Source organism: Haliotis asinina, chromosome 2 (genome assembly GCF_037392515.1).
Source record: "Haliotis asinina isolate JCU_RB_2024 chromosome 2, JCU_Hal_asi_v2, whole genome shotgun sequence".
Taxonomy (NCBI): Eukaryota; Metazoa; Mollusca; class Gastropoda; order Lepetellida; family Haliotidae; genus Haliotis; species Haliotis asinina.
Window position 1 is genome coordinate 1,342,227 of NC_090281.1, and position 15,692 is coordinate 1,357,918.

At 43.7% G+C, this 15,692-nt stretch overlaps 1 protein-coding gene across 2 annotated transcripts in view; it reads right to left on the reverse strand.

Moving 5' to 3' along the window:
- The window catches only part of LOC137273097 (A disintegrin and metalloproteinase with thrombospondin motifs 6-like), a 111,970-nt gene that overhangs the window by 59,539 nt on the left and 36,739 nt on the right, over positions 1 to 15,692 (reverse strand). Inside the window, exons 3-7 of one of the 2 annotated variants that reach the window (XM_067805548.1) lie at positions 2,207 to 2,359; positions 1,548 to 1,681; positions 1,128 to 1,275; positions 695 to 849; positions 432 to 515 (exon numbers count right to left, since the gene is read on the reverse strand). In XM_067805548.1, coding sequence (XP_067661649.1) covers positions 432 to 515; positions 695 to 849; positions 1,128 to 1,275; positions 1,548 to 1,681; positions 2,207 to 2,359 — 674 coding nt within the window. The remainder of the gene's footprint in view (positions 1 to 431; positions 516 to 694; positions 850 to 1,127; positions 1,276 to 1,547; positions 1,682 to 2,206; positions 2,360 to 15,692) is intronic. The other variant, XM_067805549.1, reaches the window with a different exon arrangement.

Genomic DNA, 15,692 nt, shown 5'->3' on the forward strand with positions numbered 1-15,692 from the left:
AGGCACATGGTATATAACACAGGCACATGGGATATAACACAGACACATGGGATACAACACAGGCACATGGGATACAACACAGGCACATGGGAAAGGTTATAAAACAGACAGGATTAAGCGCTTACAATGAGCTCTTAGCGTTAGTCTTGTCATGTCTCAAGCTCTGATAGAACAATACGCTGTGAACGATGACGTACCCCTAATCTAAAGTCACGTTCCTCAGAACAGACGAATTACAACGGCAAAATGGTGGCACAAAGCAGTCAAAGAATACAGTCAAAATACTGCCCCCAGAAAACGTGAGATGATTGTGTTTAAGAATTGTTTTTATGCTGCTGTTTGCACAATCTCCGTCATGTGCAAACATGAGACTGCAGCAGAATAGACAATAACATATATAACAGTGATATCAACAACAAAGACTGACGTACCTCCTGTTTCTGTATGTTCGTCATGGTGACGACAGACAGTCGGATGTCATGGCCGAGGGAACTGTCGCGAAACCTCAGCGCCGCCTGGTGGGAGGAAAAACATCTCGGTGAACCCATCCATAGAGTAAAGACTGATGTTATGCAGCTCCGAAATAGCTGTTGATACATATTAACCAGAACCCAGATTGAGAGTCCGATTGCTTAGCAGCGTACGCATAATCAAACCTACAGAAGAGCAAGTACGTATAGTGAAGCGTACGTACAATATTGAGAGCGGTCAAGACGTATTCCTGAAGGTCGTTTCCATGGAACTTGAACATCTCTGGGTCAGTCACTACCATCAGTTCAAGGTACTTGGTCTCCGTTGACCTTCGTGACCTTCCTACTTTGACCTCCACATCATCTGACACAGGGTTATCTGTAAACAGGGTCACATGTACAATTATATCGTTAGCGACCATTGCCGTGTCGCTGTTTAATTACGAGTCAAACTTTAGAACCGTTTCAAAATTCCTGGGTGCGTCTATGAAATTTGTATCTATCGCTTGATAAAATACTGTCGGCGCCTCTGATCTTTGTTCCGAAGCATGATTCATTACCTCTCTGTCTAGCCTGTATGACCTACTCTAGTGACCTGTCGTAAAAGGTTCTACAAGACGATACCGGATGTAAGGGTGTCCTTAAAGATGCACTTACCGGGAACTCCACAGAACCGGTAAGAGGACGTCCTTTTGTACACGATGTGTGGGTGTTCGCCTATGACGTCACGCCGTACGCGCGGCACGTGCTGATGACGTATCGGCACGAGCATAAGGTCATGGTCACGGGTGCTGATAACACCATGCTGTAAAGTATGACATACTAACGATGAATGCACCGCGTGGGATATGTGGAGCTGGGTTTGTGTGTCAGGTTTTGTTTGCTTGTTTGTTTGCTTGCCCACATGGCGGTCTTCTGTAAATAATAGAGTCTGCATCAGCGAACGTGACCCCGTGACACGCATGGGCTGCTGAACACCAATCCTAACCCAGGTCTTCACGGGTTTATAGGTAATGAAGATCAGTTAATATATCTAACTGTACTCGTTTCACAAATAAATGTATGCAAACATTGTACCAGTCCCTGGCAGATGCTGACGGCGACGGTGGAACCGTTGTGATAAACCGACGTTCCGTGGTAGAAGCAGCGTTTCGCTGAGCATGCGTGGACGAGTGCTGTTTCGTTGGCCTTCCGTGTCCTAACAACACACCCTGAAACACAAATCACTTCATACTGAGGACCCTGACAAAACAGACACCTGCACTGTACAGATGGTGACCAACGGCCATTCTCCATACAAACTGAAGTCATATTTATATTTGTGTATTTTCGAGACAACGGTGGTCTATGGCGAACGGGCTAGGTCAACGCTCCGACTGTGATAAAGGCAGGTGAATACCATCAGGTTTTGATGTGGAACTGGTGATAGCTATTCCAGACCCGTGTCTCCACAGGTTCAGTATTCATTACGTGCTCATTCGAACCCTTTCCTTTAGTGTTGTACAGGCATTGTATGTGCTAGTGTCCCATATGAACATCCGGACTATATTTGTTAAGCGCGCCTAACGGGATCAGCTGGCCAGGTTTACCAACTTGTATCATGCAAGTCATCGTATTCCAATGAAACCTTTCGTAGGACCCAGACTCGATGTTTTACAGGCCGCTGTCATAAACCTAGAATACTGCTGAGTGCGGCGTAAAACAAGAGAGAAACACGACATATCGACAGGGCTCACCAGGGGCCATCAGATGTTCGTTGTGTGTCAAATGAAGGCGGTAGTCTTCTCCCAGGGCGTGTAGTTCATATATCATCTGCCCCTGGGTACCATACGGGGACCGGATGCCAGGCCCACTAGCACGATAGGGGGTTATGACGTCATACACAGGGACTGAAATAAAGAGGTGTAGTTGTAGAATGTGCTCTGGATCTATACCTTTCTTTACGGTAGGTGTGTATCTCAGTCCTCTACTGCTATCATTGAGTGATGTTACCGTCGAAGTCATACTACAGACGGAGTGGTGTGACCATCGACGTAATGCTACAGACCAAGTGATGTTACCATCGACGTTATGCTACAGACGGAGTGATGTTAAAATTGAAGTCATCATACAGACGGAGTGATGTTAACATTGAAGTCATCCTACAGACGGAGTGATGCTACCATCGATGTTATCCTACAGACGTAGTGATGTTACGCTACAGACGGACTTATGTTACCATCGACGTTATGCTACATACAGAGTGATGTTACCATCGACGTTATGCTACACACGGAGTGATGTTACCATCGATGTTGTGCTACAGACGAAGTGATCTTAACATTCAAGTCATCCTACAGACGGAGTAATGTAACATCGATGTAACGCTACAGACGGAGTCATGTTACTGTCAATGTTATGTTACAGGCTGAGTGATGTTACCATCGACGTTATGCTACAGACAGAGTGATGTTAACATTGAAGTCATCCTACAGACGGAGTGATGTTACCATCGACGTTATCCTACAGACGGAGTGATGTTAACATTGAAGTCATCCTACAGACGGAGTGATGTTACCATCGACGTTATGCTACAGACGGAGTGATGTTACCATCGACGTTATGATACAGACGGAGTGAGGTTAACATTGAAGTCATCCTACAGACGGAGTGTTGTTACCGTTGAAAATACGCTACAGACGAAGTGATGTTACCATCGACGTCATGCTACAGACGGAGCGATGTTAACATTGAAATCATCCTACAGACGGAGTGATGTTACCATCGACGTTGTGCTACAGATAGAGTGATGTTAACATTGAAGTCATCCTACAGACGGAGTAATGTAACATCGATGTAACGCTACAGACGGAGTGATGTTCCTGTCGATGTTATGTTACAGGCTGAGTGATGTTACCATCGACGTTATGCTACAGACGGAGTGATGTTAATATTGAAGTCATCCTACAGACGGAGTGATGTTACCATCAACGTTATACTACAGACGGAGTGATGTTAACATTGAAGCCATCCTACAGACGGAGTGATGTTACCATCGACGTTATACTACAGACGAAGTGATGTTACCATCGACGTTATGATACAGATGGAATGATGTTAACATTGAAGTCATCCTACAGAGGGAGTGTTGTTACCGTTGAAAATACGCTACAGACGAAGTGATGTTACCATCGACGTTATGCTACAGACGGAGTGATGTTAACATTGAAATCATCCTACAGACGGAGTGATGTTACCATCGACGTTGTGCTACAGATGGAGTGATGTTAACATTGAAGTCATCCTACAGACGGAGCGATGTTCCCATCGATGTTATGCTACAGACGGAGTGATGTTACCATCAACGTTATGCTACAGACGTAGTGATGTTAACATTGAAGTCATCCTACAGACGGAGTGATGGTACCATCGATGTTTTACTACACACGGAGTGATGTAACATCGATGTTATGCTACAGACAGAGTGATGTTACCGTCGAAGTTACGCTACAGACGGACTGAAGTTACCATCGATGTTATGCTACAGACGGAGTGATGTAACATCGATGTTACGCTACAGACGGAGTGATGTTGCTGTCGAAGTTATGTTACAGGCTGAGTGATGTTACCATCGACGTTATGCTACAGACAGAGTGATGTTAACATTGAAGTCATCCTACAGACGGAGTGATGTTACCATCGACGTTATGCTACAGACGGAGTGATGTTACCATCGACGTTATGATACAGACGTAGTCATGTTAACATTGAAGTCATCCTACAGACGGAGTGTTGTTACCGTTGAAAATATGCTACAGATGAAGTGATGTTACCATATACGTTATCCTACAGACGGAGTAATGTTAACATTGAAGTCATCCTACAGACGGAGTGATGCTACCATCGATGTTTTACTACACACGGAGTGATGTAACATCGATGTTATGTTACAGACAGAGTGATGTTACCGTCGAAGTTACGCTACAGACGGACTGAAGTTACCATCGACGTTATGCTACATACAAAGTGATGTTACCATCGATGTTGTGCTACACACTCCGTGTTACCATCGATGTTATGCTACACACGGAGTGATGTTACCAGCGATATCATGCTACACACGGAGTGATGGTAACATTGAAGTCATCCTACAGACACATTGATGTTACCGTCGAAGTTACGCTACAGACGGAGTGATGTTACCATCGACGTTGTGCTACAGATGCAATGATGTTAACATTGAAGTCATCCTACAGACGGAGTGATGCTACCATCGATGTTTTACTACACACGGAGTGATGTAACATCGATGTTATGCTACAAACAGAGTGATGTTACCGTCGAAGTTACGCTATAGACGGACTGAAGTTACCATCGATATTATGCTACAGACGGAGTGATGTAACATCGATGTTACGCTACAGACGGAGTGATGTTACTGTCGATGTTATGATACAGACAGAGTGATGTTAACATTGAAGTCATCATACAGACGGAGTGATGTTACCATCGACGTTATGCTACAGACGGAGTGATGTTACCATCGACGTTATGATACAGACGTAGTGATGTTAACATTGAAGTCATCCTACAGACGGAGTGTTGTTACCGTTGAAAAAACGCTACAGACGAAGTGATGTTACCATATACGTTATCCTACAGACGGAGTGATGTTAACATTGAAGTCATCCTAGAGACGGAGTGATGCTACCATCGATGTTTTACTACACACGGAGTGATGTAACATCGATGTTGTGTTACAGACAGAGTGATGTTACCGTCGAAGTTACGCTACAGACGGACTGAAGTTACCATCGACGTTATGCTACATACAGAGTGATGTTACCATCGATGTTGTGCTACACACTCCGTGTTACAATCGATGTTATGCTACACACAGAGTGATGTTACCAGCGATATTATGCTACACACGGAGTAATGTTAACATTGAAGTCATCCTACAGACACATTGATGTTACCGTCGAAGTTACGCTACAGACGGAGCGATGTTCCCATCGATGTTATGCTACTGACGGAGTGATGTTACCATCAACGTTTTGCTACAGACGTAGTGATGTTAACATTGAAGTCATCCTACAGACGGAGTGATGTTACCATCGATGTTATGCTACAGACGGATTGATGTTGCTGTCGATTTTATGATACAGACGGAATGATGTAACATCGATTTTACGCTACAGACGGAGTGATGTTACTGTCAACGTTATGCTACAGACAGAGTGATGTTACCATCGACGTTATGCTACACACGGAGTGATGTTAACATTGAAGTCATACTACAGACGGAGCGATGTTCCCATCGATGTTGTGCTACAGACGGAGTGATGTTACTGTCGATTTTATGATACAGACGGAATGATGTAACATCGATTTTACGCTACAGACAGAGTGATGTTGCTGTCCACGTTATGCTACAGACAGAGTGATGTTACCATCGACGTTATGCTACACACGGAGTGATGTTAACATTGAAGTCATCCTACAAACGGAGTGATGTTACCATCGATGTTATGCTACAGACGGAGTGATGTTACCATCGATGTTGTGCTACAGACGGAGTGATGTTACCATCGATGTTATGATACAGACGGACTTAATTTACCATCGATCTTATGCTACAGACGAAGTGATGTAACATCGATGTCACGCTACAGACGGAGTGATTTTACCATCGACGTCATGCTACAGACGGAGTGATGTTAACATCGATGTTATGCTACAGACGGAGTGTTGTTACCGTCGAAGTTACACTAAGGACGGAGTGATGTTACCATCGACGTTGTGCTAAAGACAGAGTGATGTTAACATTGAAGTCATCCTACAGACGGAGTGATGTTACCATCGACGTTATGCTACAGACAGAGTGATCTTACCATCGACGTTATCCTACAGACGGAGTGATGTTACCATCGATGTTGTGCTACACACTCCGTGTTACCATCGATGTTTTGCTACAGACAGAGTGGTGTTACTATCGATGTTATGCTACAAACGAAGTGATGTTAACATTGAAGTCATACTACAGACGGAGTAATGTAACATCGATGTTACGCTACAGGCGGAGTGATGTTATTGTCGATGTTATGTTACAGGCTGAGTGATGTTACCATCGACGTTATGCTACAGACGGAGTGATGTTAAGATTGAAGTCATCCTACAGAAGGAGTGATGTTACCATAGACGTTATGCTACAGACGGAGTGATGTTAAGATTGAAGTCATCCTACAGAAGGAGTGATGTTACCATCGACGTCAAGCTACAGACGGAGTGATGTTAACATTGAAGTCATCCTACAGACGGAGTGATGTAACATCGATGTCATGCTACAAACGGAGTGATCTCACTGTCGATGTTATGTTACAGACAGTGTGATGTTACCATCGATGTTGTACTACAGACGGAGTGATCCTACCATCGATGTTTTACTACAGACGGAGTGATGTACCATCGATGTTATGCTACAGACGGAGTGATGTTACCATCGATGTTATGCTACAGACAGAGTGATGTTACCATCGACGTTATGCTACAGACGGAGTGATGTTAACATTGAAGTCATCCTACAGACGGAGTGATGTTACCATCGATGTTATGCTACAGACGGATTGATGTTGCTGTCGATTTTATGATACAGACGGAATGATGTAACATCGATTTTACGCTACAGACGGAGTGATGTTACTGTCAACGTTATGCTACAGACAGAGTGATGTTACCATCGACGTTATGCTACACATGGAGTGATGTTAACATTGAAGTCATACTACAGACGGAGCGATGTTCCCATCGATGTTGTGCTACAGACGGAGTGATGTTACTGTCGATTTTATGATACAGACGGAATGATGTAACATCGATTTTACGCTACAGACAGAGTGATGTTGCTGTCCACGTTATGCTACAGACAGAGTGATGTTACCATCGACGTTATGCTACACACGGAGTGATGTTAACATTGAAGTCATCCTACAAACGGAGTGATGTTACCATCGATGTTATGCTACAGACGGAGTGATGTTACCATCGATGTTGTGCTACAGACGGAGTGATGTTACCATCGATGTTATGATACAGACGGACTTAATTTACCATCGATCTTATGCTACAGACGAAGTGATGTAACATCGATGTCACGCTACAGACGGAGTGATTTTACCATCGACGTCATGCTACAGACGGAGTGATGTTAACATCGATGTTATGCTACAGACGGAGTGTTGTTACAGTCGAAGTTACACTAAGGACGGAGTGATGTTACCATTGACGTTGTGCTAAAGACAGAGTGATGTTAACATTGAAGTCATCCTACAGACGGAGTGATGTTACCATCGACGTTATGCTACAGACAGAGTGATGTTACCATCGACGTTATCCTACAGACGGAGTGATGTTACCATCGATGTTGTGCTACACACTCCGTGTTACCATCGATGTTTTGCTACAGACAGAGTGGTGTTACTATCGATGTTATGCTACAAACGAAGTGATGTTAACATTGAAGTCATACTACAGACGGAGTAATGTAACATCGATGTTACGCTACAGGCGGAGTGATGTTATTGTCGATGTTATGTTACAGGCTGAGTGATGTTACCATCGACGTTATGCTACAGACGGAGTGATGTTAAGATTGAAGTCATCCTACAGAAGGAGTGATGTTACCATAGACGTTATGCTACAGACGGAGTGATGTTAAGATTGAAGTCATCCTACAGAAGGAGTGATGTTACCATCGACGTCAAGCTACAGACGGAGTGATGTTAACATTGAAGTCATCCTACAGACGGAGTGATGTAACATCGATGTCATGCTACAAACGGAGTGATCTCACTGTCGATGTTATGTTACAGACAGTGTGATGTTACCATCGATGTTGTACTACAGACGGAGTGATCCTACCATCGATGTTTTACTACAGACGGAGTGATGTACCATCGATGTTATGCTACAGACGGAGTGATGTTACCATCGATGTTATGCTACAGACAGAGTGATGTTACCATCGACGTTATGCTACAGACGGAGTGATGTTAACATTGAAGTCATCCTACAGACGGAGTGATGTTACCATCGATGTTATGCTACAGACGGATTGATGTTGCTGTCGATTTTATGATACAGACGGAATGATGTAACATCGATTTTACGCTACAGACGGAGTGATGTTACTGTCAACGTTATGCTACAGACAGAGTGATGTTACCATCGACGTTATGCTACACACGGAGTGATGTTAACATTGAAGTCATACTACAGACGGAGCGATGTTCCCATCGATGTTGTGCTACAGACGGAGTGATGTTACTGTCGATTTTATGATACAGACGGAATGATGTAACATCGATTTTACGCTACAGACAGAGTGATGTTGCTGTCCACGTTATGCTACAGACAGAGTGATGTTACCATCGACGTTATGCTACACACGGAGTGATGTTAACATTGAAGTCATCCTACAGACGGAGTGATGTTACCATCGATGTTATGCTACAGACGGAGTGATGTTACCATCGATGTTGTGCTACAGACGGAGTGATGTTACCATCGATGTTATGATACAGACGGACTTAATTTACCATCGATCTTATGCTACAGACGAAGTGATGTAACATCGATGGCACGCTACAGACGGAGTGATGTTACCATCGACGTCATGCTACAGACGGAGTGATGTTAACATCGATGTTATGCTACAGACGGAGTGTTGCTACCGTCGAAGTTACACTAAGGACGGAGTGATGTTACCATCGACGTTGTGCTAAAGACAGAGTGATGTTAACATTGAAGTCATCCTACAGACGGAGTGATGCTACCATCGACGTTATGCTACAGACAGAGTGATGTTACCATCGACGTTATCCTACAGACGGAGTGATGTTAAGATTGAAGTCATCCTACAGAAGGAGTGATGTTACCATAGACGTTATGCTACAGACGGAGTGATGTTAATATTGAAGTCATCCTACAGACGGAGTGATGTTACCATCGACGTCAAGCTACAGACGGAGTGATATTACCATTGAAGTCATCCTACAGACGGAGTGATGTAACATCGATGTCATGCTACAAACGGAGTGATCTCACTGTCGATGTTATGTTACAGACAGTGTGATGTTACCATCGATGTTGTACTACAGACGGAGTGATCCTACCATCGATGTTTTACTACAGACGGAGTGATGTACCATCGATGTTATGCTACAGACGGAGTGATGTTACCATCGATGTTATGCTACAGACAGAGTGATGTTACCATCGACGTTATGCTACAGACGGAGTGATGTTAACATTGAAGTCATCCTACAGACGGAGCGATGTTACCATCGATGCTATGCTACAGACGGAGTGATGTTAACATTGAAGTCATCCTACAGACGAAGTGATGTTACCATCGATGTTTTACTACACACGGAGTGATGTAGCATTGATGTTATGCTACAGACGGAGTGATGTAAAATCGATGTTGCGCTACAGACGTAGTGATGTTACCATCGATGTTGTGCTACACACTCCGTGTTACCATCGATGTTATGCTACAGACGGAGTGACGTTACCATCGATGTTATGCTACAGACGGAGTGATGTTAACATTGAAGTCATCCTACAGACGGAGTGATGCTACCATCGATGTTATGCTACAAACGGAGTGATCTTACTGTCGATGTTCTGGTACAGGTTGAGCGATGTTACCATCGATGTTGTGCTACAGACGGAGTGTTATTACCATCGAAGTTACTCTACAGACGAAGTGATGTTAACATCGACGTTATGCTACAGACGGAGTGATGTTAACATTGAAGTCATCCTACAGACGGAGTGATGTTACCATCGACGTTATGCTACAGACGGAGTGATGTTTACATTCAAGTCATCCTACAGACGGAGTAATGTAACATCGATGTTACGCTACAGGCGGAGTGATGTTATTGTCGATGTTATGTTACAGGTTGAGTGATGTTACCATCGACGTTATCCTACAGACGGAGTGATGTTAAGATTGAAGTCATCCTACAGAAGGAGTGATGTTACCATAGACGTTATGCTACAGACGGAGTGATGTTAATATTGAAGTCATCCTACAGACGGAGTGATGTTACCATCGACGTCAAGCTACAGACGGAGTGATATTACCATTGAAGTCATCCTACAGACGGAGTGATGTAACATCGATGTCATGCTACAAACGGAGTGATCTCACTGTCGATGTTATGTTACAGACAGTGTGATGTTACCATCGATGTTGTACTACAGACGGAGTGATCCTACCATCGATGTTTTACTACAGACGGAGTGATGTACCATCGATGTTATGCTACAGACGGAGTGATGTTACCATCGATGTTATGCTACAGACAGAGTGATGTTACCATCGACGTTATGCTACAGACGGAGTGATGTTAACATTGAAGTCATCCTACAGACGGAGCGATGTTACCATCGATGCTATGCTACAGACGGAGTGATGTTAACATTGAAGTCATCCTACAGACGAAGTGATGTTACCATCGATGTTTTACTACACACGGAGTGATGTAGCATTGATGTTGTGCTACAGACGGAGTGATGTAAAATCGATGTTGCGCTACAGACGTAGTGATGTTACCATCGATGTTGTGCTACACACTCCGTGTTACCATCGATGTTATGCTACAGACGGAGTGACGTTACCATCGATGTTATACTACAGACGGAGTGATGTTAACATTGAAGTCATCCTACAGACGGAGTGATGCTACCATCGATGTTATGCTACAAACGGAGTGATCTTACTGTCGATGTTCTGGTACAGGTTGAGCGATGTTACCATCGATGTTGTGCTACAGACGGAGTGTTATTACCATCGAAGTTACTCTACAGACGAAGTGATGTTAACATCGACGTTATGCTACAGACGGAGTGATGTTAACATTGAAGTCATCCTACAGACGGAGTGATGTTACCATCGACGTTATGCTACAGACGGAGTGATGTTTACATTCAAGTCATCCTACAGACGGAGTGATGTTACCATCGACGTTATGCTACAAACGGAGTGATACTACCATCGACGTCATGCTACAGACGGAGCGATGTTACCATCGATGTTATGCTACAGACGGAGTGTTATTACCGTCGAAGCTACGCTACAGACGGAGTGATGTTACCATCGACGTTATGCTACAGACGGAGTGATGTTACCATCGACGTTATGCTACAGACGGAGCGATGTTACCATCGATGTTATGCTACAGACGGAGTGTTATTACCGTCGAAGCCACGCTACAGACGGAGTGATGTTACCATCGACGTTATGCTACAGACGGATTGATGTTAATATTGAAGTCATCCTACAGATGGAGTGATGTTACCATCGATGTTATGCTACAAACGAAGTGATGTTAACATTGAAGTCATACTACAGACGGAGTGATGTAACATCGATGTTACGCTACAGGCGGAGTGATGTTATTGTCGATGTTAAGTTACAGGCTGAGTGATGTTACCATCGACGTTATGCTACAGACGGAGTGATGTTAAGATTGAAGTCATCCTACAGATGGAGTGATGTTACCATCGACGTTATGCTACAGACGGAGTGATGTTAATATTGAAGTCATCCTACAGATGGAGTGATGTTACCATCGATGTTATGCTACAGACGGAGTGATGTTACCATCGATGTTGTGTTACAGACAGAGTGATGTTACCATCGATGTTATGCTACAGACAGAGTGATGTTACCATCGATGTTATAGTACAGACGGAGTGATCCTACCATTGATGTTTTTCTACAGACGAAGTGATGTTGCATCGATGTTCCTCTACAGACGGAGTGATGTTATCATCGATGTTATGCTACAGACAGAGTGATGTTACCATCAATGTTATGCTACAGACGGAGTGATATTACTGTTGATGTTATGCTACAGACGGAGTGATATTACTGTTGATGTTATGCTACAGACGGAGTAATGTTACCATCGACCTTATCCTACAGACTGAGCGATGTTACCATCGATGTTGTGCTACAGACGGAGTGATGTTAACATTGAAGTCATCCTACAGACGGAGTGATGTTACCATCGATGTTTTACTACACACGGAGTGATGTAGCATCGATGTTTTGCTACAGACGGAGTGATGTAAAGTCGATGTTACGCTACAGACGTAGTGATGTTATCATCGACGTTGTGCTACAGACGGAGTGATGTTACAATCGATGTTGTGCTACACACTCCGTGATACCATCGATGTTATGCTACAGACGGAGTGATGTTACCATCGATGTTATGCTACAGACGGAGTGGTGATAGCATTGAAGTCATCCTACAGACGGATTGATGTAACATCGATGTTTTGCTACAAACGGAGTGATCTCACTGTCGATGTTATGTTACAGGCTGAGTGATGTTACCATCGACGTAATCCTACAGACGGAGTGATGTTAACATTGAAGTCATCCTACAGACGGAGTGATGTTACCATCGATATTATGCTACAGACGGAGTGATGTTACCATCGATGTTATGCTACAGACGGAGTGATGTTACCATCGATGTTATGATACAGACGGAGTGATGATAGCATTGAAGTCATCCTACAGACGGAGTGATGTAACATCGATGTCATGCTACAAACGGAGTGATCTCACTGTCGATGTTATGTTACAGACAGTGTGATGTTACCATCGATGTTGTACTACAGACGGAGTGATCCTACCATCGATGTTTTACTACAGACGGAGTGATGTACCATCGATGTTATGCTACAGACGGAGTGATGTTACCATCGATGTTATGCTACAGACAGAGTGATGTTACCATCGACGTTATGCTACAGACGGAGTGATGTTAACATTGAAGTCATCCTACAGACGGAGCGATGTTACCATCGATGCTATGCTACAGACGGAGTGATGTTAACATTGAAGTCATCCTACAGACGAAGTGATGTTACCATCGATGTTTTACTACACACGGAGTGATGTAGCATTGATGTTATGCTACAGACGGAGTGATGTAAAATCGATGTTGCGCTACAGACGTAGTGATGTTACCATCGATGTTGTGCTACACACTCCGTGTTTCCATCGATGTTATGCTACAGACGGAGTGACGTTACCATCGATGTTATGCTACAGACGGAGTGATGTTAACATTGAAGTCATCCTACAGACGGAGTGATGCTACCATCGATGTTATGCTACAAACGGAGTGATCTTACTGTCGATGTTCTGGTACAAGTTGAGCGATGTTACCATCGATGTTATGCTACAGACGGAGTGTTATTACCATCGAAGTTACTCTACAGACGAAGTGATGTTAACATCGACGTTATGCTACAGACGGAGTGATGTTAACATTGAAGTCATCCTACAGACGGAGTGATGTTACCATCGACGTTATGCTACAGACGGAGTGATGTTTACATTCAAGTCATCCTACAGACGGAGTGATGTTACCATCGACGTTATGCTACAGACGGAGTGATGTTACCATCGATGTTATGCTACAGACGGAGTGATATTACTGTTGATGTTATGCTACAGACGGAGTAATGTTACCATCGACCTTATCCTACAGACTGAGCGATGTTACCATCGATGTTGTGCTACAGACGGAGTGATGTTAACATTCAAGTCATCCTACAGACGTAGTGATGTTATCATCGACGTTGTGCTACAGACGGAGTGATGTTACAATCGATGTTGTGCTACACACTCCGTGTTACCATCGATGTTATGCTACAGACGGAGTGATGTTACCATCGATGTTATGCTACAGACGGAGTGGTGATAGCATTGAAGTCATCCTACAGACGGAGTGATGTAACATCGATGTTATGCTACAGACGGAGTGACGTTACCATCGATGTTATGCTACAGACGGAGTGATGTTAACATTGAAGTCATCCTACAGACGGAGTGATGCTACCATCGATGTTTTGCTACAAACGGAGTGATCTTACTGTCGATGTTCTGGTACAAGTTGAGCGATGTTACCATCGATGTTATGCTACAGACGGAGTGTTATTACCATCGAAGTTACTCTACAGAGGAAGTGATGTTAACATCGACGTTATGCTACAGACGGAGTGATGTTAACATTGAAGTCATCCTACAGACGGAGTGATGTTACCATCGACGTTATGCTACAGACGGAGTGATGTTTACATTCAAGTCATCCTACAGACGGAGTGATGTTACCATCGACGTTATGCTACAGACGGAGTGATGTTTCCATCGATGTTATGCTACAGACGGAGTGATATTACTGTTGATGTTATGCTACAGACGGAGTAATGTTACCACCGACCTTATCCTACAGACTGAGCGATGTTACCATCGATGTTGTGCTACAGACGGAGTGATGTTAACATTCAAGTCATCCTACAGACGTAGTGATGTTATCATCGACGTTGTGCTACAGACGGAGTGATGTTACAATCGATGTTGTGCTACACACTCCGTGTTACCATCGATGTTATGCTACAGACGGAGTGATGTTACCATCAATGTTATGCTACAGACGGAGTGGTGATAGCATTGAAGTCATCCTACAGACGGAGTGATGTAACATCGATGTTATGCTACAAACGGAGTGACCTCACTGTCGATGTTATGTTACAGGCTGAGTGATGTTACCATCGACGTAATCCTACAGACGGAGTGATGTTAACATTGAAGTCATCCTACAGACGGAGTGATGTTACCATCGATATTATGCTACAGACGGAGTGATGTTACCATCGATGTTATGCTACAGACGGAGTGATGTTACCATCGATGTTATGATACAGACGGAGTGATGATAGCATTGAAGTCATCCTACAGACGGAGTGATGTAACATCGATGTCATGCTACAAACGGAGTGATCTCACTGTCGATGTTATGTTACAGACAGTGTGATGTTACCATCGATGTTATGCTACAGACGGAGTGATGTTACCATCGATGTTATGCTACAGACAGAGTGATGTTACCATCGACGTTATGCTACAGACGGAGTGATGTTAACATTGAAGTCATCCTACAGACGGAGCGATGTTACCATCGATGCTATGCTACAGACGGAGTGATGTTAACATTGAAGTCATCCTACAGACGAAGTGATGTTACCATCGATGTTTTACTACACACGGAGTGATGTAAAATCGATGTTATGCTACAGACGGAGTGATGTAAAATCGATGTTGCGCTACAGACGTAGTGATGTTTCCATCGATGTTGTGCTACACACTCC